Source organism: Polypterus senegalus, chromosome 12, assembly GCF_016835505.1.
Source record: "Polypterus senegalus isolate Bchr_013 chromosome 12, ASM1683550v1, whole genome shotgun sequence".
NCBI classification, from domain to species: domain Eukaryota; kingdom Metazoa; phylum Chordata; class Cladistia; order Polypteriformes; family Polypteridae; genus Polypterus; species Polypterus senegalus.
Window position 1 is genome coordinate 145214265 of NC_053165.1, and position 26699 is coordinate 145240963.

At 34.5% G+C, this 26699-nt stretch overlaps 1 protein-coding gene across 2 annotated transcripts in view; it reads left to right on the forward strand.

Annotated features, from left to right (window-relative positions):
- myo1ea (myosin IEa) overlaps positions 1-26699 on the forward strand; it is a 139968-nt gene that overhangs the window by 65352 nt on the left and 47917 nt on the right. For both annotated transcript variants that reach the window (XM_039773727.1, XM_039773729.1), the window contains exons 5-13: positions 7405-7492; positions 10625-10714; positions 11981-12112; positions 14549-14683; positions 14995-15127; positions 18817-19013; positions 19776-19856; positions 21639-21725; positions 25334-25420. In XM_039773727.1, coding sequence (XP_039629661.1) covers positions 7405-7492; positions 10625-10714; positions 11981-12112; positions 14549-14683; positions 14995-15127; positions 18817-19013; positions 19776-19856; positions 21639-21725; positions 25334-25420 — 1030 coding nt within the window. The remainder of the gene's footprint in view (positions 1-7404; positions 7493-10624; positions 10715-11980; positions 12113-14548; positions 14684-14994; positions 15128-18816; positions 19014-19775; positions 19857-21638; positions 21726-25333; positions 25421-26699) is intronic.

Consider the following 26699-nt stretch of genomic DNA (forward strand, 5'->3'; position numbering starts at 1 on the left):
CTAGAGATTTTTATGCAGTAAGATCTTTTAAAGAAACAGTCTTTCAGTTGTTACTGGTGTTAAATGGTAATGCACTATGAATTTATTCCTCCATACTGACTCAAGTTTTAATTGAAATGAATTGCTAAAATTAAATTGTTGGTATATGGAAGCATTTATGCAATGATAGTTTGTTAGTAGCTTTACCCAAAAGTGTCAATAAGTAATAGTTCATCTTAATGCCTTTTACAGATTTAATGTTTTGCCCTAAGATGATGATCAAACAGCAGTTTAAGCTTATTTTTAGCTTCGCATGTAATGAGTCAGACTTTTTCAGCGCTTTTACTTGTTGCAGAGTAAGCAGCTGTCTTTTTTATCCACATAAAAAAGAATGGATGTAAAATAGTGATGAGGCAGAATAAAAGAACAAAGCTTCAGAGACTGGCACTTAGCATGTGGTCAATTACAGCAGCTTTCTCGGTGGGCTCTGCAAAATTAACAACTCTGTTTGGTTATATATGCCTGCCACCTTTTGCTTAAACTCATGATTTAGTTTTTTTTTCCTCTCTAGGCTGAAAGTCATTATTGTTTTCCAGTGGTTGATGCTATAAAGTATGGGTCTGTAAAGTCAGTCCTCGAGAACTGTAGTGGCTGCAGGATTTTGTTCCAACCCATTTCTTAATGAAAATTCAATCATTGCTGTTGAAGCACTTATTGCTCAAGCAACATTTTTATGCTTAATTTTAGTTGTCTCACTTGTTAATATTTCCCACACATAATTGCTTATTTTAGTCTTAAACAGCTGTATTTACTGTTTTAATTGTTCCTTAATATTAACTAAAGTAACCAGCAGTTCTCCAAATAACTTGTTTCCATTTACAGCTATGTACATTTTATATGTGTTCAACATTTCTTGGGGGCGGTGGATGAGTGAGCAGGCGGCTTGCTGCTTGTTCTGATTGATACATTTGCAAAACAAAGACCCTGATGATGAGATGCAGGATAATTTAAGGTGGCCCAGCATTATGAATACTTTTGTAGGATTCAGGGATTCTAGTGTTAATTAATTCCCTATTTTCTAGTTAGTTTTATATTTGCCAAATATCATTAATGTCATGTTCTCAACAAAATTTGCCAGAAACTAACTAAAGAAATAGATTTACAAACCACTGATGTAACATTTTTTGGGTGATTTTTAAAATCTTGAATGTGAATCCTGTTGCCCTTTTTATTGTTGAACTGTTGTAGCTTTAGAAAGCCTGTCTTTAGCCACAGTTCTGTTGTGTATGTAAGACTAAGATGGACTCTAGTTTATTCCCTAATTTAGTTAGAATCGGCAAACTAAAAAACAAATAATTTTGTAAAATTACCTGTTCTGGTTCAGTCCAGAAGCAGGTTTGCATATTAACTTACTGCTGGACAAAAAGTCACATTTTACATGTTTATTTATTATAAATGGCTTTAAAATAACTTCAGGGTGGAAACATTGTGTGTGTTGAAAAGATTATAAAGCATACACATGCCTAAACTATTTATTACAGGGTTTTCTCTTTCAGTGGAGGAAGTAAAATTAGAAATATGTGATATATGGAAACTTTTAATAGTTTTAAAAGTTACTGATTTATGCTTACGTTTACCATTTTTTCACACACTTAATGGTAAAATATTTTTTTATTCCGGTAAATGAAAGCATACGATCTTGTTTGACTAAAAAAATCTTTGAATGAATTTGAAGTAGAAAATAAATTTCCCCAGGTTTTCTATCAATTAAGTATTTCAGTGAGAACATTTTTCTTTGAACAATTTTGGTAGGTCCTTTAATGAGTGCTATGCCATTACTTTATTTTTTTAATTGTTTTTTTTAATAACAGTAAATGCCAAAATCTGTTCTTGTATGGTATGCTTCTTAGAAATGTTTCTAGTGATTTTCATCTTCTTTATCCTGGTTAGTGTTTGATATATCCTCACCTGCGGCCTCACATATTACACCATGCGTAGAATTCACACTAAAACATGGCGTATGGACAAAACTGGACATGTGCATATGCCCAAAAAAAATCCAGATGCATAACACTGTGCGTACCCAAGTTCCATTCACTTTCTCTTTATAAATCCCAATGAATGTGAAATTTAACACATGCACACGCCTATAGCCCCACCCCAGCTCCTTCCAGAATTTCACATATTTCAATATGCAAATCAATATAAATAGCCCCTTCTGTTCAGCATTTTGTTAAAAGACAATAGCAAAAGCACATGGGGGGGGAAACAAGAATTTCAGCGAATGCAAATCTCTGCTAATTACATTCAAGTTGTAACACTGTCTGATTTGGCGGATCATTTGGTGGGTCAGGGTCCAGTTCCTCATACCATATCTCTTCAGATACGGGCAAACCACTATTGTGTGCCACATTATGCAGCACGCTACATAGTTGCATAATGCAACACATTTTCTGTGCACTATAGAGCAGCACGTTAATAGAGTGGAAATGCTTTCTATTTACATTAGCAAATTCATTCTCTGACTGCGCCTTTATGGTGTAGTGTCAACACAAAGTGCCACAATGGATAAGATCTCCGCTGTTTGCGTGGCTCTTTACGATGACTTGCTATCCTTAGAAGGGTTTTGCCGCACTAGTTGGAAAAAAGCATCTGTGACTGCGTGTAGTTGCCGTTTTTATAGGCTCTTCTGCTATAGATGATGTAGTGCCAGCTCGTTCTTTTGGTAATTGACCCTGGCTGATGTAACTTGTCCAGCACCTTTGCAATAGCAATGAACGTACAGTTGACCGCACCGATTACATTTGGAAAACTGGACGTTGCTGCAAATTATGCTTTGATGTTTTCCATTTCAACCACAGTGTAAGGAAATCTTATAAATCTGGATGACAAGCAGATAATATCCTCCTATACAGTTGGCATGGCTTGACTCGGTGATGTTTGTGAAATGCCTGATCTTCAGCAAGTTTACATTGAAAAGTTTCTGTGGCTAAAAACCCAAGCTTGGACAGAACTTTCAAAGGAGCTGATAAAGCACAATTCCTCAGTCTCCCTTTGTAAAGCCGGCACCAGTTCAGCACACAGCTCCAAGAAGAAAGCTCTTGGAAATCGAAATTGACTTAGAAGCCAGTCATTGTCATCTATAAATATACGCTCTATTCTAATTCTTCCATTTGTCTTCTAACAGCATCAAAGCAACTATGGCAGTTGGAATAGCTTGGCCATTCTGGGCACCATTATATTGTTACAGAGTGATTACAATCAAATTAATTCAATTTGTAAATTCCATGTCATTGATGCGAATCCGAAAAAAAGGGACACCACACAGAAGCAGTAGCGCTGATTTGATGCTGGGTGATGCCTGTTTGCAAAATCGAGCAGAAAAGTGTGTACACACGGGGTGAGCCTGCTGTGAAAATGTGCATGGCTTTACACCAAGTTTAGTTTTTATAATTCTCAAAGTGTCTATGGAAACGGGTATATGCAATATTTTTGTGCATACGCACCATTTATACATGAGGCACCTGATCTCTATACACTGAGCATTTAACTTTTACGCTGTTTCAGAGTTCAAATGAGTAGTTTAATGTGTGATTGCAATCTTTTTCAAATAGTTGTTTGAACTTTTACTTTTTCAATGTACTAGCATGCTTGTAATTTAGGTTTTCATGCTTCAGGGAGTAACCAGTTATGTGTAATGATTCTGAATATTGTACCAGAATGACACCAAATAATATTTTGCATGTGCCCCCCCATCGTTAATCTTAATGTTTGCTCATCAATAGTGTTAATAAAAATGTTTGGGTTTTTTTAATAAATCATAAAACCAACTGGCTGTCAAAGAAACCTAAGGTTTTAGAGATTGAGTATGTACTCAAAATGCATCTGTCAGCACTAATATTTGAGATTTGTAGTGTAGTACATTTGACAATGTAGTTAAATGAGTCCCCATTGACATTCTACTTTTAAGGAATTAATTTGGAGAGTTCAAGTAGTTTAACTTCCTGGCATGTTAGATGTATTTAAAGTTCAGTGTTGTCATTATTGCATTGTTTTGTATCTTCTAAAGTAAATAGTTCTTTGGAAGGTATAAATTATTGTATATGCTGTCTGACACATTGTCCACCATTCCAATTTGTACACTTCCACAACCACTGCACTTTTGAGATTTCATTGCCAGACTATTTAGCTCTTACCATGAAATATGTGAATGACTGAAAACTTTCTTCATAGCTAGTGTATTAAATAGAGATCAATTTATGTATAATATTGAACTTATTTTTACTCCTTGCTTTCCAAAATCGGAGTGAGTAATTCACTATAATTATAATTAGTAGGAAACTGAATACACAACTTTAAAAACTACAGCCTGCAAACATAAGCTGAATAAAAATGATGCTATTCTTTTCCAAAGTTTGTGTAGTCATGTTTATTTTTAAAGCTGGTGAGAATTTCCAATTGTCATAAGTTTAGCTGTAAAAGAGGAAGTAGGAATATTTTTTGTTGACTATCTCCCTTGAGCTTTGTCTTCTGGTTAAATACAGCTGTCTGGAAAAGAAGAAGAGATGAACAGGAAGATGGGAGGATAGGCCAGTATGTGATTATCTGTTTTAGATGGTAATTTAGAAAAACTGAAAATAGAGCTATTTGAGGCTAGATTTCAAGGTGAAGATAACAGAGAGGAAAAGGTGAGAATGTGCAGCCTCAACTTTTGCTGCATCCATTTTTTATTTACAGACAAGACACAGAAAATTCTAACAAGACGCACATATCCTGTCATTTTTACCTGAACATTTACAAACATATTGTGATTGTCTTTAATTTGGAAGTCTTTGAAGAGGACTGCATTTTTCAACTATAGCCTGTATTTTCTTTCAGTGTTCTATAGGTTGAAAAAGTGCAGCACTAGTCTTTAAAATGGTGTATGATATTAAGCATATTATTCTTTCAAGTATTTAATTTTTAGCATGTGATGTGTTGAATTTAAAGCAACAATCCACATGTCTATAAAAAATAAGGAAAGGCAACATGAGAAATGGTCAAGGCGGCAGGCAACTAATAAACTGCAGGAGCATTGTCAGGTGAAAGGATGCATACGCAATAAGACCAAAGTGAATGAAGTGGCACTGTTTTGTACCCGCCCAATTCCCCATATATTATATATAGGGTGGTCCAGATCGTCTGGATGACTTTGATATTATATATAAGAACATGGTCATGATAAATAAAACATTACGACCAATACTCCTCCCAACCCCCACCTCATTACCCCCCAAAAACTGACCTACCCCAACCAGCCCCATTCCCTATCTATCTATCTATCTATCTATCTATCTATCTATCTATCTATCTCTAGATCTAGATCTAGATATATATCTCGATATAGATCTAGATATATATCTCGATATAGATCTAGATATATATCTCGATATAGATCTAGATATATATCTCGATATAGATATAGATATATATCTCGATATAGATATAGATATATATCTCGATATAGATAGATACTTTATTAATCCCAAGGGGAAATTCACAAGTAGTAAAAAGTGTCCAGGGAATGAATCCACATAAAAGAAAGTTATAGGAGCGATCAGTGAAATAGAGAAAAAGGTAGAAAGATGCCTGAGTCCAAAAAAAAAAAATATATATATATATATATATATATATATAATGTGTGTGTGAGGCTAGGGATCTGCACTAGCAATCAGAAGGATACTGGTTCGAATCCCATAAATACCAAAAGGGACTCTGCTCTGTTGGGCCCTTGAACAAGGCCCTTAACCTTCAATTGCTGGTCATAAAATTAGAATATCATGACAAAGTTGATTTATTCCAGTAATTCCATTCAAAAAGTGAAACTTGTATATTAGATTCACTCATTACACACAGACTGATGTATTTCAAATGTTTATTTCTTTTAATTTTAATGATTATAACTGACAACTAATGAAAGTCCCAAATTCAGTATCTCAGAAAATTAGAATATTATGAAAAGGTTCAATAGGTTGGTCAATTCAGGACAGGTTACGAGAGTAAACTGAATGGTTTTATAGTAGGGACCAGGACGGGCATGTTGAAGGGCAGGAAGTTGTGTGAGGTCATCTGAAGGGGACAGAAGTGAAGTCAAATGGAAATGAGGTGTCTAGTTGTTTTTTTCTTCTGTTAGTCTGTGGGAAGAGAACGTGAGGCATTAGTGCTCGGCGCCAACCCACAGTCTGGCGTATCAACAACCTGATTTAAACCCTTTGACTGCCTCCCAAGTACACGTGTGTGTCAAAATATTTATGTAAAATGTGTGTGTATATATGTACTGTATAAATATATGTATGTGTATTTTATTTTTTCAACCATAAACGTTTATTCAAAGGAAACATACACACCTCAGAGCAATTAGCAAAAGACCAAACAATTGAATGTTAGAGAATAATAGCACTTAGTGTGTTTTTTTTAATTTTGTTTTAATATTTTTTTAAACAAATTGCTGTGAAGGCATCACATCATAATCATCAAACAAGAGACTTGGGTGCATAATGAGCAAAGGCTAGTTGTTTCAAGCTCTGATTTCCTTTCCTCAACATTGACCAGGTGATTTGGTATGGAGGGAGGGTTCAAAAACTAGGTGGTATAATACAACAGCAGAATGTGTTTTTTTACATTTGCCCATGAAATGAAGAGATTCCATACATAGTCTCTTTGAACTTTTTTGCAGCTTCCAGGCCATTAGTTCTGAGTTTGTGAGCCTATCTTTTCTAGCCCATGGTTGTGGAAGGGGTGCAGCCTACCCTGTTTGAATTAGGTGTGACACAATAATCAGCAGTGAAGGGAGGCAATTGCCTGTCTCAGATGACTCACTTACACACTCAGTTACACCAGACCAGTTTAGAGTCACCAATCTTCACATTTACATCTTTGGGGCTGTAGAGGAACAGTGACTATGTTAGGGTATGAACTCAGGTTCCTGTATCTGCTAGGCAGCTTAGTAACTTTTATGCTACCTTAACCTTAAATATTGGTGTTTAAAATTCATATGGCATGTGTAATATGTAATAAATTATTCACGAAAGCTTTGCCTTAAGTTGTAAGAATATTGTTAAAGACCATTTTTAATTTCCACAGCAAACTTTTTTTTTTTTTTTTTTAAGTTAAACAAAACTGTATTCCTAGGAACAGTGATATTGGTATCATTATTTGCTGCACATCTTAAACATCTCAGTTTTTAAAGTAGTGATTTTATGCCTGTTGTTTAACCAAAGCAGTATTTTTTAGACCTTTAGCCAGAGGCGGTCTCTGATCCAGAAATTTAAAAATATTAAAAAAAATTTCTTTGGTGCTTTTATAGAAGAATGTAGTGAATGCTGATTATCATGAAAGTGACATTTAAAAAGTCTGATTAACTTTGTGTATATTTATTTATTTCAGTGGTGAAAGCGGTGCTGGGAAAACTGTAGCTGCAAAGTATATCATGAGTTATATTTCAAGAATTTCTGGAGGTGGCCCAAAGGTTCAGGTGAGCCTGTGTTTCTGTCCTTAATACTGTGTGATCTTGCATTGTCACAGTTTTTGTTTGTGTGCTTCTGGAAAATGCACATTTCAAGCTTACACCGTTAGTCTGTATACTAATGTAGCACCATTCATAACTAATAGGAACAGCATATGCTTCCCAAAACTGAGATGCAAACAATGCTTTAATAGTGTGTATCTGTTACATGTATTGTCTTATTTAATATTCATATTGCCTCTATTGTTTTTAGCCTGGGTCAGAATTTACCAAAAGAAATCAAAGCAGGATTCTCCATACCTCGGTGTTTGCTGGAGAACATTTTCTGGAAGCGAAAATCCTATATTTTTCTTGCAGAACATTACTATATGTTTAACTTTCTTTATATAATAGGCAAATAGTATAATCTGATATTACTATACCATACTGTCATGTACTAGAGCTCTTTGGTAGACTACCATGTAGAATTAGATGAAAGTAATCAACAGCAAATAATTAACCAATAGAAAAAGGTTTGGTCTGTTGGTCATGATTGACAAGCGATGAAACCATCATGGAAAGAGGCATTCTGAAATAAACTGGTTGTAAAGGAACTGCTTGGAAAAGTCTGATGATAAATTAGAATGGTTCTTAAAATTAAGAAGATCTTTTTGAAATAAATGCTACAGTAATTCAATGTGCTATTCCATTATTTAAAATAAAATGATGAAAATGTTTTTTGTAATATAACTATTTGTTTTATAATTTTATTACTCGTATATATTGCTGTAGTTTGTCATTAAATTAATTTCATAATTGCTGTGTATCTAATTTTGACACAATTGGTATTCGACAGGCCTGTAGGGTGATGATGTACACAGTTTGAAACTGATTTGATTGTATTCACAGACTACAACAAAGCAAAGTAATAATTTAACATTTCAAAATATAATTCACTTTTAACATTTAGTGGATTAATAAATAACACCTCTGATGACTATGCAACTTCATTTTAGATTCCAAATTTTTCAACACTTTGACATTTTGTTTTTATTAACTTGTGATTTTGAGTCTGTTTAACATTATAGCTAACATTAACAAAATTGCTTTTAAGCATAATTTCCTTCTACATTCAAGTTATTTTTAAAAACCAATATATGCTCTCTGGGAACAAATACATTTTTTATTTATTAATATTAAGGAATTTTATCTGCACAACGTTTTAAATTTACAAAATGTGCTGTAAAATCTTACAGCATTGTTGTCACTATAAAACATTTTACTTTTCTTCAATTTTTGTTTTTGGGATGAAATATAAAAATGTATTTCTCGTCAAATTTGTTGTACCATGCTCTTTAATATATTATATTTAAATGTGTGGTTTGACAGTTTTTTCTTTTAAAACTACTAAAGTCTTTTGGAAATGATTTGCTATTCACAGATCTGAAATAATAAAATAATGCAGTTTTAATTTTTTATTTATTAGTTAAATACTACATCAAAAATCTTTTTTTTTTTAAAGCCACACATTATTCATTATATGGATCCTCAACCTACAATAACTATGAATAGGAATATTAGTAATAGTAATGTGAAGGTGATTGCTACTTTCACTTGAAAAATTATTGATGCCTTCCCTTTGTTTTTTTTATTACCTTTGTCTCCTTCTAATTTTACAGTGGTTCTCATACTTCAACGTTTTCTGGATGCATTTAAATGCATTCTTTTTTTATTGTTAAAATGTCTTTGAGGTAACCAAGTCAGAAATTCCTGAAGCAGTAGAGAAGTGGACAGCATATGATACTTTTAGTATACTGTATCTTAGGAGCCAGTGCCTTGTGTAATATTTGGAAACATAACAGATACAGAAGGATATTCCCTCTGAGTCTTTCTGCTTCATTTTAACTGTTCAATGTCACATCTATTGTTTTGTTTATGCCCAACATGAATGTTTTGCATAAATACATTTCACTTGTGAAAGCTTTTGTTATTGTAACAGCATTTTATGTGTATCTTCATTTCTTTCTCTCAGAATAATAATACACTCCTTTAGCAGGAGTTTTACGTATGTAGAATTATTGCAAAATGAAGTTAAATAGTTATTAGATTTGGGTTTACACCTAATAGTCAGAAGACCTGTTCTCCTCCGTAGATTGTTTTTTGGCTTTAAATGAAAACTAGATGTGTATTCTAGTATATTGTGATGCCAGCTTTCTTTCTATCATTGACTGCAGACTTTAATTTTGCCACATTAAATTCAACATAGGAAATTCAACACAGCCTGTGAAAGCCGCAGAAATATCTGCTTTGTATTTTTCCTAAGAAATCTCTAAACCACTGTAATTCAGTGAATGATGTGCTATGAGGAACAGACAAAGCCATGCACACGCAGCACATGTGTATATAAGAATATTTTATAGCCTCTTTTGGGGAAAAAAATCATCTTGCTGTTCATAGAAAATATGAATTCCCTACATCATTTCTGGGCCAAAAAGGAGAGTGGTAAATATATGCTTTGTGACTATAGTTAAAAATTATATTACTTTGCCACTTATTTTATCCATACCATGCAATAAAGAGGTACAACAGGGGTTGGAAACATTTGCTGTATACACTTCGGTTTTTACATGTTTATTATTGTCTTGTGCCCTCTTTGCTTATACATACTATGTACTAGGTTTAAGTAGTTGGCAAAATTTAAATTTGCACATAGAACTTGATTCAGAAGAGTTAGGTGGCATGTTTTGTTTACATTTTAAAACTTTGCTAAGTATACAGTTGAATCTGACTTGTAATTTTGACATCCCAACGTACACACTTTTATCACACTATCACAACTAAATATATCTTAGTTAGGGAAACTTTGTCCTTTTTATACTTTTTCAAGTTAAATTTGAGATATTGCTGTGACAGAGAATATGCTGATTTTATGTCAATATTGACTTTTTAAAGTGAATATCCACAGAGGAAGGGTGTGGTGGGAATAACATGGTAAGTAATCATTTGCTGTTTACATGTAAGCCAATCAAAATGTAATCTTTGAAATTTTGCTGTTTCCCTTAGCACAAAATAAATTAGTTCATGGATATGTGTCACATAATATTATTTTACACTCTCCTGCCACAAGATATTAACAGTCTCATTTATATTTTGCTATTGCAGCATGTCAAAGACATCATACTTCAGTCAAATCCTTTGCTGGAAGCCTTTGGTAATGCAAAAACAGTGAGAAATAACAACTCCAGTCGTTTTGTAAGTGCTCCGTTTTCACATGCAGCATTTTGTACAGTGCCTTATTGGCTTTAATTATACTTGATTTGCAAATAAATGAGTGTGCAGCTGACTTCAAGTAATTTACACTTTTCTTGTTTTTTAAATAATTGCTCTGGGAATCTAGTTTTCAAAAGCTTCACTTTACTTCTATTCACTAAAACCAGGCATCGTTTTTCTGTCACTCTCATTCAGTAAAGGACTCCAGTTAACACATGACATGTCCAAGGGGGCAGTAGCCCAGCGTAGTACTTGCCTAAACAGACACACTCACTCACATTTGAATTTGTAGAAGCGACTGTGGATGAAAACCCTACAATCATAGAAGTGTGGAAGAGGCTATGCTAGGTCCTCTGGGACATTGAGGCCGTTAGCATAGCACTACTTGTTACATGAACGTGCTGACACACACTTGGTTTGTTTTTAATGATGTTATTTACTTGGAGTTGTCCATACCAGGAACATTCTTTTTGATTGATTTACTTTGATAGACTGTTAATTTTGTACCGACATGCTAAAAATAATAAAATATCAATTTTGCTAAAAAGTAATGCTGTTAAGTAGTAAGTGCAGAATTGAGAAGTAATTGTTCTTCAGTAGTCAAGTATATCTTAAAAGCTGGCCACTGAGGTAAAAACATTCTTAGTAATTTATATTTTAGTTCTCACAAAGTAGACAGATGATTGACATACTGTAATTTCATTTAATACCAAGCTATCTTTAATTTCTTTTGGTTGCTTGAATGCAGTTATTATTTAGTAATAATAAGTAGCAGGATGAGTGACCTGATGAGAGTAAGGCTTGTGCTACTCAAAACTTTTTCATATTTATAAATGAAAGCAAAATTAGTTTCATAGCTAGCTTGAACTGTCACACAGCTTGCTTTACTGTATGTTCTGCATATCTGATCAGTGAGCTCTGTGCACTTTTCAGATAACATTGGTTATCCCCCAGCTAAACAAATCAGTTTGTAGTGGCATTTATAGCTGAAAAGTTGAATCATTTATTACTGTATTTGAGTGGCATTGGTACTTCTGTTTGGTTAATGTTACACACTAATTTTAAACTAGTAATTCAAGGCCAACAGATTATTTATAAAACACAGGGTTTTTTTAATATTATTCTTTGGATGTGCTTTTTTCTTTTTGCCATGATTGCTGATATTTAATTTTATTTAGCTGTTTATTTTTATGACCATTTCTCAATTTGATTATTATTTAATGCTAAAAGAAAAAGTTCCTTTTTTAGGGCAAATACTTTGAAATTCAGTTCAGCCCTGGTGGGGAGCCAGATGGTGGAAAAATATCTAATTTCTTACTAGAGAAATCCCGAGTTGTTATGAGGAATCCTGGTGAACGAAGCTTCCATATTTTTTACCAGGTAAGTAATACTGGGAGGGTGACTTTCAAGAACAAAATGTGCTTAATTCTGCAGTGGGACTGAGACAGGATGTGACTCAGCAGCAAGCCTTGTGTTCTTGTTTTTCCAGATGTTATTCACCTACCTGAAAGGCAGAGATTTGGTAAAACTTACTGGAAAATACATATAGAAAAGTATGAAATGTAGGAACTAACTACAATTAATAAATCATTATCAATGTGATAGGCAGGAAAAATATCCTGTTGGTTATCTCTGTTTGGATATTTCGAATATGGCATTTTAAATGTATGAATGAAAGAGAGAGAGAGAGAGAGACAGAGTACATTTGTTGAATGAAAAAAGCCGACAGATGAGTAATGTCCGCTTGGCAATTGCCACATAGTTATTTAGTTTCCTTTCTGAGAAGCTATGAAAAGAAAAGTTAACGCCTGACAGTAGAAACTTTAAAACCAAAGTTTACTTAGACGAAGCAAATTTACAAAAGGAGGCTGAGGTTTGCAAAAAGGACACAAGGTCAGCACCTCTGCCTGGTTTTAACCAGTTGGTGCCACAAAGTGCTGAAGATGGTAAAATTAGGGGGGCTTTTATGGCCTATTTACTTGTCACAGCATTTTATATTTTATGAAGCACATTTTAAGTTTGGAGAAAAGCACACTCCTAAAGCTTATAAACCAACACTCCCCAATATTGGAATGTGACAAACATTAACAATAAAATAAGTGTATTTTAAGTAAAGCCATAAAATGGCACTACCAAAAATTCTGCTTGGTGTGACTTTTGTTTCTTCATTTAAGTCTGACAATGAAAAATAAACTAAGATAAATTGATTAATCTGCTGTGATTGCAGCTAAATAGTGAGAGCATCTGCTACATAGATTAGAAGAGCTGGTCCATGAATTAGATAGGCATGAATCTTTGACCCAGAATTAGTTAAAAGCATGAATGCACACATACAGTCTCATTTCTTCATAGGTGAAACTACATTTTGGCAGCACTCTATCCAGACTTACTAACTTGTCATGCACAGTGTTCTGAGTTATCTCTGCAAGAATGTTCTGTCTCTTCTCTTTTGTTTCTTAAGCAATGAGCTGAATGTGACATTGTATGCATCCATTGCTACTACAAAAATAAAACTCTTTTATGAATACTCAGTTGGACAGATCAGGTCATTCATTATGTAACTAACAGACTCTAGATACTTCTATGGGACGTTCACATACTCCTAAAGTATATAAGACCTCCTTTCATTTGAATATAAACTCGGCTATTAGGACTCTGCAAATATGAGGACCTAATTGTATAAAGCAATAGACCCAGAACTCCAAACTCTTGCAGTGCTTTTCACAAAGTACAAGATACATATGCTGTGTTCATGTGCTATTGGACACACAAAATATATGAGTTTCTGAGCCCGGTGAATGATCTACAAATTCAGAGATCAGAGTCCTGTGGCCATTTTGGAGTTGAATTGAATTTAGAGCAAGGTGTTAAACGTTTAAAATCTTTAGTTTGTTCCTTTATTTAAACAAAAAAAAACAAAACAGTTTGCATAAAAGCAATTAAAAATAAACTAAGTAACAAAGCAAAAGCAGCTGGAAATTCATGTGAATGCATCGAAGTGGAAAGTGAGACATTGTAAGTCGGGGCTCCGTTAACTCTGACAGCATATCAACGCAGCATTACCCATAACCCTTCTCAATTCTGCATAGCACTTAAGGACAGGATTTGCCAATTCTCATATACCAGTAGGAAGGGGTGTGTGTTAGGGCTGTCAGAAAGAACATTACTCTTCAAGTCTAAATGAAATTGATATGAAAATTTCTTATTCAAAGGTAAACACTGACTTTTGATTATAAAAGAATTGTCTTTTTAAAGCTTGTGCTAATTTCAGCATTGCACACTTTCCAGACATATGCTACAATGAGCTTTGCAGGTGTTTTTCATACTTCCATAATCAGGGTTTTTTTTTTCCATTTTTTAATCGTTAAGTTAGTATCATCATTTATAAAATGGACAGATTTTTCATGTCGCATGTACAGAAATTTCTGTTTTTGTGAAAGAGCATCAGGACTCGAGTCATAAGCACTGCATACTTTGCAGGCTTACTGTGAGCAAAGAGGCAAAAATATTAATAATACTGGCTTGTCAAATACAAACATGTAGTAGCACTTAGAATATATATATATATATATATATATATATATAAAATATGATATGATATGATTAATCAAACCCTAATTTTTTGTTTGTATACATATATATGACAGCCCTTGTGCATTAATATAGAGGAACAAACTTCCTAAAAATGTTTAAAGTGGAACCCTGGTCTCTTTTCGGAAGCCACAGAATATGTCAGGAAAGACTAATTCTTTAATCAAATCAATTGTGTTGCATTTGTACACAGAAATAACGTGTAAACTGTCTTTTATTTTGTAGTTAATTGAGGGGGCAAATGCAGAGCAAAGAAGCAACCTTGGAATTACTTCCTTAGAATATTATTATTACCTCAATCAGTCTGGATCCTATAAAGTAGATGATATAAATGATAAGAGTGACTTCCAGGAAACAATAGTAAGTACTGAGTAAATGCACTAATAAACAAGTTTAATTTATCAATCTTATTTTTATTCAGAGCTGTGATATTCAAAAGCCTCTAATTTTGCATCTGACATGGTATTTGTATCATTTGACATTTAAAAAGATTAAGATTTCAGTGAAAAATAAATGTGTAAACTTTCACAACAATTTTAATACAATGCTAATCACTCATTCTAGTGGACACATTGCGTTTATAGCATAACTGTATATAATGTGAACTGAGTGAACAATTAGGCTAAGTGTTTTCTGCTAAAGATATGCTCTCTTCATCTTTTTATTATCAGCATGCCATGAATGTGATTGGAATCTTTTCTGAAGAACAAGCAATGGTCCTTCAAATAGTGGCAGGAGTTCTTCATCTGGGCAACATAAGTTTTAAAGAATCTGGAAATTATGCAGCAGTGGAGAGTGAGGAATGTAAGTTCTATAAAGACGTTTATGAATGGGTGCAGTTGGCAGCAGTTTAGCAGATATGTCAGTGGAACACATAAAATTACCATCCTTGAGAATTAGTTTTATCTGTAAGAAAACTGCCAACAAAAACCAAATTTTCAGTATTGCTGTGTTGACTAAAATTTGAAACATCTGGTAAAGAATTGTGTTTCAGGATCTTCAGGCTTCATAAAAATAACACAACAATAAAAATAATACAGCATAACCTATTAATGAACTTTCATCTACCCAAGGAATTTTTAATATTAAGAAAAGTTTTAATTTATTTTTTTTTTTCTTGTCAAAACATGTTAAACGTTTTCTGACACAATTGATATTTGTTTTCTCATTATAAAGCATAATGAACTGTATTATTTAGTGGTTTATAGGTTTGATGTCAGTTTTTTTAAAGATTATCTTTATTATTTTATTGTACATGTAAATATGCAGTATTTTATGTGTTGCTTTCCAATTTTGAATGAATACTCATAAAATAATAATTGTTTAATTTTTTTTCTTTTATAGCATCTATGCTTAATTTTAAATGGAAATGTACAGCATAATATAATAATATTATAATTTATAAACCTGATTTGTACTTGGAAATGAAAGCAGTCTTAATACAAAGAACTATTTCTATTATTTTAATGGGAAAAGTTTAATCTACTCTAAACTGCATTCCAACATTACCCCATAAACAGTGGAAATTACACACAAAAAATGCAAAGGTGGAAAGTGAAAAAGGGAATCAAGAAAGAGTCTAGTTTAGAGCACTGCCATACAATATCGGAAAGGTGAAGGGCTGATTATTTGATTAAATTGCCAAAGTCACTGCTCATCTAATATATATATTTTTTTAAGTAATATATCCATTCATTCGTCCATGAATCTTTTTTTAAATAATATATCCATTCATCCGTCCATGAATCTATCTGTTTTGTAGACACCGTTTTATATTATCTATTTTGTCAGTTCTTGCAAAGTTGCACTGTATCATGGGAGTGTCCTATTATTACAGTATGTATTGTTTATGGATATTGTGAATTGACTCATGCCTAATGAGGCAGAGTGGTGTCTCTGACACTACCAATCTGCGTTGACAATTCAGAGGTTGCCAGTTTGAACCCATAAATGCCTGAAGTGATTCCATTCTGTTGGGCCCTTGAGCAAGGCCCTTAATCTGCAATTGCCCCGTCCTGTTTATGACGTTAACCTGCATCTAGGTCTTCCAACTTGCAAGGAAATATTTCAGGATTGGCACTCCAGCCACTGTATATTTAAAAAAAAAAATCTATTCAGACTAGTGTAGTGCTGAGGTGTCCCCCGTTGCACGGCTGCACTTGGGTCGTGGCATCCTGAAGTGGTTTGTCGTGTGGTGGGTGTGACAACGTGCTGTATCAGTGCTTGTCCTAACCCTCCCTTTCTTACTCTCTCGCTAGCTAATGGGGATATAAAAGGAGGGCGTAATTGGTTTCAAAATTACAAAAATGCAATTACCAAACCATGTGAATTCTACTGATAACATTTTGTAAATCTAATTTACAAACTCCAGGTGTGTTTCAGTTCTGCACAGATGGAAACCTGTTGAGAATGTCTGGTGGTATTTGGTTTTGTTATATTGAGACCTGCAAAGAGGATTTTGGAGCCTGTCTTATGGGCAGTTTATTATGTTGTAGACGCACATAAAGCGATTCTGGATGAAAACAGTAGACATTTTATAATGTGTTACCTTTGTGGGGAAAAAAATCAAATGTTTTATGCCAGTTTTGTCAGGTTATGCTGCAAGGAAATTTGGAATGAGAGTGGTGTGGATAGACTTACTGGTGGCAATCCATCCTGCAGATCTTACAACATTTGAACAAATTCTACAAGAAGAAACTGTTTCTCACTAGACCTCATAAAACAATGAGATGTAATTTCAAAATTTATTTCAACAGTAAAAAATGCTTTTATATCATTTCTAAGTTTTCTCTTGTGCTCTGTAGTAGATTTTTAAGTTGTTGCTGCTGATATCTCAAATTATTCCCTGGATACTGCTAGGATGTTGCAAAAGGCAGACAAAATTGTTCTGAAATATTTTTATATAAAGTATGTACTCCTTCAGGTACTGTATATCATAGAAATTACCCTACTGTATGTTCATCTTGATGGTGTATAGTCTCTTAATAGAAAATGATTCTTTTAAGACAACCAAGACGTTGCTATTATGACAATTAATTAATATGGAAAAACATTTAGTAGGAAGTTGTATGAAGGTATGAAAAACAATAGAAGTTGCATCATGCTAAAGCACCACTGGGGTAACCAGCATGAAGATTAGCCAAAACACACAAGCAAGTCTGACTCGGCCACTCCAAAACTTCTGAGCCATTCAGATGCAATTTCCTGACTTGAACCCAAAAAAGAGGAGACCAAGTTGGTCTGAATTAAGGCAAAAAAGAGTGAGTGATGTGAACGTCTGATACTCAATTATTAGAACTGAGATTATCGATTCTAAATTCTATTAAACACCCCCAAGTGAAAATAAAGAGGTCCTGATTTTAAAAACTGTATTGTGAGCTCATTAAGGTTCCCTTTCTCTAATAGTGCACCGAAAGTGTGAGGTCATTCATTTCGTAAAATGTGATAAAGCAAAGGAGGGTAGAAAGGGTGAAAATAATTTTTCACAGCACTGTTTATGTAGTGTAAAAGTAGAGTAAAAGCAGGTCATAATAAAATTAATAATACATTTCAAATACTCTAACTCATGGCTACAGCCTTAATTAAATAAGCATTAACAAGTATGAGTATGTTTTCTCTCAAATGGCAAGAAACTAATAGCAGTGCCCTGTGGAACCAATGATCAAACCCCTTAATCTGGCACGGCAAGAGTCTGCAAGCAGACACTTGTGGTTTACTCTCAATGCACTTGCTCCTCAGGCACAGTGTGGACACTGATGCTTTAGTAAATGTTAATTACACGTTCCAAAGTGAACTTTATTAACAAATGTACAGTCTTAAAGACAGTGAACATGTGATTTGAGATAAACTACCTCTTCAACCAAATTAAAATCATAGAGATCTCCCGTTTCTTCTTGTAGAGAGATTCCTTCCTTTGAATGGGCACAACTAAAGTAACATTTAACCTAATCTAAATAGGGGTTGCATTCATATTGTCTTCTGTTGGGAACTAAAAATGCAATATCATATGGTGGATGGAAATTTTTGCCTAAATACAACTGAAGCTGAATGCTTTCAGTGGAGAATTCCTTTTTATGCCGAGTGAACTAGATAAAAAGGGTCCTTTCTTTGGCATGCAGAATACCTTCATTTCATGCCTATCATTTTCATGCACTCTTCTAGTTATCAGGTAATAAATATTCTGCGCACAGAGCAGTGTTTGGTGAGCAAACCACATAATTCCAGCAAATGTGACGGTGCACAAATAAAACTGTTGTCAATCCTCCATGAAATTGTTTTTGCCCAATGAAATAAGACCATGACACCCCCACAAGGTGTTTATTGCTACATTCTAGTTCATTTGAAAGTTTGCTGTGGTTTACGCATATTGAAACAACATAACTAACCATCTGGTTCTTCACAAAGCAAACAGACTTGAGTGTAAATACGCTTTTAGAAAGCTCTGCTCAGTGGAGAATTCTATGGCTTAGCCAAATGTCTTTTGTGTGTTCCAGTTTTGGCCTTCCCTGCATTTCTCCTGGGGATTAACCAAAACAGATTGAAGGAGAAATTGACCAGCAGACAGATGGACAGCAAATGGGGAGGAAAGTCGGAGAGCATTAATGTGACCCTTAATGTGGAGCAGGCCTGTTATACCCGTGATGCCCTTTCCAAAGCTCTGCATGCAAGAGTCTTTGATTTTCTTGTTGATGTAAGCTTGATTGCAATCTACCTGGCATTCTGTGACTTAAAATGCATCATAATACTGTGAACATTTGCAAAAGTATTTCTAGAATGTCACTTAACACTGTTTTCTTACAGATGATAAAATTAAGTCAGACATTTACCTTTTGATACCCTAAATGTTAGGCAATTGAGTGAAAGTCTGTATGTATACTGATGAACTGATATCCTTTCAGGGGTGTACTGCTGTTTTGCAGTTTCATGGTTGGATTAGGTCTTGGTGTGCTGACACTAATCTTTTGTTAATGGGAGGTGTTATACAATTGTGATTGATTAAAGCTGGAGTCAGTTTTGAGTAGTGGTTTAACATCTGGCCAGCAGATGATAAAAAACAGTGTTGGCCATGTTGTTTTTATTACAATGATGAATTGCATCTGATGTCCATGGCCAGATCTTTAATGGAAAGAGTGCTGATATCAGCAGTTCTGAATATGGCTTAGTGCATAGATAATGGTAACAACATTCATAAAGCAATGTATGTAAATAGCTGAACTGATAAAATGTAAAAATAGTTAACCTGCAAGACATCATGTAAATGCTTTTTTGGTACGATGGTAGGTTTTAAAAATATAATGTTTTGTAATGTTAGAGTTAAGATTAGGATATTGTATATGGCAGAAAACAAACAAGTATTTTATTATGATTATGATGTATATAGAAGAAAACAAAGTATTTTGTAGTTTTTATCATATTTTTGCAGTTGTTACATTGTACTTTTTTAACATTACAGTCGATAAACAAAGCCATGGAGAAGGATCATGAAGAATACAATACTGGAGTGTTAGATATTTATGGATTTGAAATTTTTCAGGTACAATTTTAACAATAAACATCTAGCTAAATTATAGAGTGTACGATGTCCTGAATGTTAGGTGGTCCTTAGGTAATTGCAAAATCTATAAAGGGAAAATTCTGGATGCAAGCATGAAAACTTGATGCCCGGGGCTGACAATTGGCTGAATGTAATGACAAGCTATGCCTAAATGCAGTGAAAATAAAGCAAAGTGAAGTCAAGAAAACATCTGCAGTAAAGAACAGTACACATTGTGCCACATTTTTAAACTCCTTGTGCAGATTTCACTTTTAAAATGTTGCTGTGTAAGCTAGGATGCAGAATTCATAGAAAGTAACATTTACTCATGTTTTGGATTCTAAATATATCCTCGGAGTTGAGAAGTCTGCATCCAGAAGCATCCATTCCTTTGGTTTAAAATGAACACACCAGAACCGACAAGTAGCCTAAATATGGAGACATTTCTTGAACAGTATAATATGTACTGTTGCAGAAGAATTGTGTAGACTGAGCTTAGGTACCTTTCAGAGTAACCTGAAGGAAGTTCAAGATGAGCAGAAACAGGATCTTAACATTTAGCTCTAAAGGATATCTGGACAGAAAGATTAAAAAGTGGTGTTTTTGATTTCCAAATTCACCAACCTAGAAGGCAGAAGTTTTAGGTTTTTTTTTTTTTTTCTCTTTGAGCAAATTTACACCTGTAGTGGAACATTTTCACAGAATTTACTCCTCAGAGCATGATTCATCTTACCCAAGACCTCTGATTCTGAAATGCTTGAATTACTAGTACTACCAAAGGGCTTGGTTTTCTCCAAATTTTACCTATGAAGACCTGCATGTAAGGTCTTCCTGATTCTTATACACTGCAAAAACAAGAAAAGAATTTGCTACTATGATAAGAGTACTGTAGCCCTTCCTCATTAGTCAAGTTATCTTTAACTACTCAACACAAGCCTCAGAAGGTATTGACACTTTCCTGGCAAATGGAGTCTTTACATTTTGATTGTTTTCAGTGGCAACCTGGAACTCTGTTTTGTTTTTTTTTTGCTGTGTCTTCAAAAGGTTGATTCCGCTTGCGAGGGGCAGTCCCAGCCCCTGACTGGTCTTTTGCCAGCTGTAAACTGATCTTATTCCAAACTCCCAACGACTCCTTATGTCATTTATGGACACAGTGGGCCCCTGGAATGCTGTTTTATTTTTTTAATGGATTTTTAAAAAATGTCTTGTTTTCCACTTCCACTTCAAAATTTTCTCAATAAAAATTCAAGTAAAGAATCGCAAAATACCGGTGTATCTTTTGAGACCTTACATTTTTCTGTTCAGATTAGCGATAGGAACTTTGATTAATATGTACATAATGTGTGTACTTTGAAAATCTGACATTTTCACTTTATATGTAGGATTTTCATTCTCCCCTCAGAGTATTGACACCAATTTATAGTTACCTCTTTAAGGAAAAACACTAATTTAATTTAGTAGGAGTGTACATGCATGTGGTGTGTTGCACAGATTGTTAAATCTCCATTACTAAATATGTAATACGTGTCATAAAATTGGTATTTAATCACTTTATTTTTAGTTTATGTTAGTGATTTAAAGTGACTTACCTACTGCATCTAATGGAACTAGTCCTCAATGAGGAAAAATAAAGCAAAGCTTGTCAGGTTTAAAGAGATAAATGAGAGATTTACACTGTTTAATAAACAGGGAACCGAACACAGATGCACTAATGTGTGTGTTCTGTATAAATAAATGTAGGTATCCGTTGAAGAATAGTAATGTAATTTTTCTTCCTTTAAGAAAAATGGCTTTGAGCAGTTTTGCATCAACTTTGTGAATGAAAAGCTCCAACAGATCTTCATAGAGCTGACTCTGAAAGCTGAACAGGTACTGTAAAATATGTGTTCCATTAATGTATTTAAATATAGAAATAAATTACTAATTTGCTCTTTTATATTCTATTGTGTAACTAGGAAGTATGTAAATGACTAATGTGTCATTTACACATAATGTAAATAATGTGTCTTTTCACAGAAGACCATTTGAATCAGTCTAACAAGTAGTTTAAAGTACCAATGGAGGGAAACCGTTTTGAAAACTGTAGTTTATTTTTATAGTTTATCATATGTGGACTATTCTTGGAATATTAGCCAATAGCATGGTTCTTATGTTAATGGCAAAACACTGTAAGTATATATGTGGAGTTAGGAAGTTAAGTTGTGTTAACCTCAAGATGATATCAATTTTAAAAGAGAGGTATATTTTGAGAATAAAGTATTTAAATTATAGTGTATAGTGTATATGTTATAATTGTATCAACAATGTACATTTTAGTGAAAAAACAAAATATATATATATATATATATATATATATATATATATATCGATCCTTATTTTCAAAGCAGTGTTTTCATGTGCTGTTTTACCATCAAATATGGATGGCAAAACTGAGAAAGACTTGATGCTTCTGTTTTTCAAACTGACAAGATAATTCGCTGGTAAGAAAATTCCCTCGTAGAGTTATGCTGTCAGCCTGAGGCATTGAATTTCACACTTAAAATGATATCTTCCTCTACCCTCAACTGGGATTCCAGTTTTATGGCTGCAATTCATAGGTTCTGCATTTATTTTTGTTGCAGTATTCATTCATTTGGAAGTGATTTTAAGTTGTGTGTCACTTTCCTTTGGTAACAAGATATGTGGTAGCACTTCCTTTAGTGATGTATTTTCATATCAATTAGTTCAAATCAAAACAGTGGTTTGTCTTTACTTCTGTTCCTATTCCACTAATTTTGTGAAATGCAGTACCATTGTTCCATTGATTGTTGGCCTTGGAAAATACTATTTATGACTCTTGCACAATAAATTGTAAATGTTAGAATAAACCTGTGCTTAATATGTATTGTGTTTTCTCTGTATTCAGTACAACTCTGAAGGGCCAGTGTATCCATGACCCTCAATGAAACAATTAAGGATTCTAATGTTTGCAGACTGAGCACATCCAGTACGACGAGCCATCTTGACAGTCCGACTTAGGCATTAGACATAAAGCTACATCTGTCTTCCAAATTATAACTTTTATGATCTCTGTGAAACACCAATAATTAGAAAGGTCAAAATGTTAACGTCAAAGACAAAGTACTTGGCCAGGAAATGGAGTGTGCAAAAATTGTATTCCGAAACGGGCAAAAGTTCATTAAGATAAAAAAGCAAACAAAAACTAATTTCCAAAGCCATCTCACATTAAGAAAAGTTATAGTCTAGAAATGTTGCAGAAGGTCTTTGCTCTAACTTTTATATCTTATCACTGTATATTATCTACAGTTTGTGTAATTCAGACATTGAAATTTTGGCTGTCTGAATTCATACATGTTATTTACCCAGGTGGAAAAATTAAATCATCCTTTTTAATGTTTTGTATTCCTCCATCAGCAAAAGGGTGGACTCATCAATGGAAATGATTTGCTCTGTCACCATCACTTTAATGATGACTCATTCAGACCCTGTAGTTATGAAATGTGGTGACCTCAACCATTTAACTTTGGGGGAAAAAACTAAAAGTTTCCATCAGTTTGTGTCATGTTCCACTTGAGAAAATAAGCTGGACCTGCTAATAAAATATTAAAGACGCATTTAAGAGTAAAGAGCTAATTGAAAATGGGGGTAGAAAAAGAAAGAGGACCAGCTAATTAAACAATTAAATCAAAGAAACAAAAGTCCTTACATACATACATACATGTTAAACCTGCAGCTACATTGGTACACCAGCCCTGAGTTTGAGAACCATGGTCTGAAACGAACTCATGCCTTTGAAAATGTATCTATATTTACTAAACGAAGGTTGTTTATATGCACGGATGCCAGAGGCCAGAAGCAAGCAGTCACCATCAGGGATCTAGGTGGCACCAAAAGAGCACGCACACATCGCCTCAACGCCCCAGAGTCAAACCCACCGGCTTCCCAGAGTCAGTAGGTGGCACCCAAACAACACAACACAACCTATATTATGTCCAAAGAATATTGACGTTGACCGGATAAATAACCAAGTGATTGGATTGCTTCCTGGAGAAACCCGAGTCTTTCTAAGTACTGACAGTGTTGATTCTGAAAATGAAAGTGAGCATCTTAATTTCCCATTAGAATATTTAAACACTATTAACCCGGCCAGATTACCACAACACAATCTTAACTTTAAATTAGGGACAATAGTCATGCTATTAAGAAACCTTAATACTAAACAAGGTTTATGCAACGGTACATGGTTGGTCGGGAACAGCATGAGAGAAAATCTTATTGAGGCACAAGTCATTACGGGATCCCATACCGACAATACTGTTTTGATTCCCAGAATTGACCTTACAAGTTCTGACCTGGAATTACCTTTTAAACTTAAAACGACGCCAATTTCCCATTAAGGCTGCATTTGCCATGACGGTCAACAAATCCCAAGGACAAACCTTGGACAAAGTAGGGATTTACCTGTCTGAGCCTGTATTTGGACACGGACAACTTGATGTTGTCTTTTCAAGAGTCCGGCGTTCGCGTGATGTTAAAGTGAAGGTTTTAACTACTCCATACCAGGGAGAACTGATTCAAGGACAGGAAACCATCTTTACCAAAAATGTTGTTTATAAGGAAATTTTTAACCAACTATTTTGAATTTACCATTTTATGAATTTTTTTGTTTCCAATTTACTTCATTTAAACCTTTGCACTCCGATATTTTTTTTTTACTTATGAGTGCAGCAACTCAGACATTTTGGACTTAAATGATATAACAATTAAATTCAATTTTAGTTTTAATAAATTGGTTCATTTTAGTACAAATATATTTATTTAATGAAAACTTTCCCAGGATGCTCCCACCCTCCATGATTTTTCATCCCTCCAAAGATCGGAGGGAACAGAAAGTGATTGCCATTGTTGGATTTGCGAATCTTTAGAGAATCGGTGGTTTACTGGTTCTAAACTGAAGCAAGCTCTTGAGGTTGTTGAGACTGTCAGGGCCACTGATACACTTTCTATAAAAGGGCTATTTATGTATTCTTTGTACCATGAGTCACTTTGACTTATTTATTCTTTCTGGAGTTTTTCTGGCATGTATTCTCTTTTTTTTGGTGTAGGTGCCTCTAGTATTTGTCATGATTTTTTTTTTGTGTGTGTGATTAATGGTTTCTGTGGTTATTTTAAGGAAATGTCCTGAGAGTTTGTATTTTTTTTCTTGTCTTTTTATTCTTGTTTTGCATATTGTTGCTAGCCCAGGTTAGTTTTTTTTGCTTAATAGTGATGCTGATGTCAAACTCTACAAGTGCTTCTACATCAATTCTTCCCTTTAGCCATCTTTTGGACTGCATTTATAAAAAAAATGTAGAAATGTATAATTCTCTACTGCAGTTTTCATTATTAACTTCTTAATTTTTTTTAAAAAAAGTTTATATATTGTAATGAATTTCCAAGTAATTAAGTCACTTTTTAATCTTGATCCATACACACAGGAAGAATATATCCAGGAAGGCATCAAATGGACACCTATAGACTACTTCAATAACAAGATAGTATGTGATCTAATAGAGAGCAAAGTTGTAAGTACTTGAAACTTTCAAACTTAAACTAACTGCCTTTCAGTGGCGATTTCTGAGTTTTTGAGTGTCTTTTTCCTCCCATTTTTTTGTGTCCTATGACTGATGTCCACTGATACACCTGTGACCCACAACTTCTGTTATCTTGACTTGTGTATATCTCAGATTCAATTTCAGGGAACATCTGGAAGACATTGCAAAGTGCCTCTTATTTTAATTTGAAGAAGGCCTCACCATTGGTGTCGAGTAGGGGAATCCTAGTATTGGCACTATGATGGGCTCAGACCCTTCTGGCTGTAGCTCCTTGCAGGTGCTTCTTGAGATCTTGAATGGGGTCAATTAGATTCTATGTTCCTGACTCCCATAAAGATACAGGAAAAACTCCTCCAATGTTAAGAGGCATTGTTCATATTACAATTTCACTGTCAGTTTGGGTCTTACAGGTCTACTTAATAGATCCTTTGTTTTTCAAAGCCATCTTGCTACCAAGTAGTAATCAGTTGATCGTTCAGCACCCATCTTCACAAGTAGTCCCCAGAATATACTGCCTCATATCAGATAGCCTTTGGTTCAACAGAACACTGGTGCCAAGCACAGTGGTGAACAACTGTTTATCCAAATCTGGTGATTGTTCTGGACAATCAATGACAAGTATAATAATCCAAAAACAGTTAAGGACTTGTTTAGCACCATTACATGGTGTCTGTTATTGTTCACATATGCAAATATGCAAAAAGTGAAGAGTTATTTTCTCTACAATGGGTAGTATTGTTCTAATAATGTGTTTGTTTTTTTTATTAATAACAATCACTTTTTTTTAATTGTTGTTCTTGTTAAGTTTGCCAAGAATACATTTTTATAGTCATATTTAGCAAACAGCAGGCCCCAGAGTGCTGCTGCCTCACAGTAAGGAGACCTGGGTTTGCTTCCCAGGTCCTCCCTGCATGGAGTTTGCATGTTCTCCCCTTGTCTGCGTGGGTTTTCTCCGGCTGCTCCGGTTTCCTCCGACATTCCAAAGACATGCAGGTTAGGTGCATTGGCGATCCTAAATTGTCTCTAGTGTGTGCTTGGTGTGTGGGTGTGTGTGCCCTACAGTGGGCTGGTGCCCTTCCCAGGGTTTGTTTCCTGCCTTGCGCCCTGTGTTGGCTGGGATTGGCTCCAGCAGATCCCCGTGACCCTGTAGTTAAGATATAGCGGGTTGGATATAGATAGATGGATGGTGGACCCAAAGGAAGTCAATGAACTTAATGACTTCACTTGGATGTTCTCCTGCTTTAGAAAT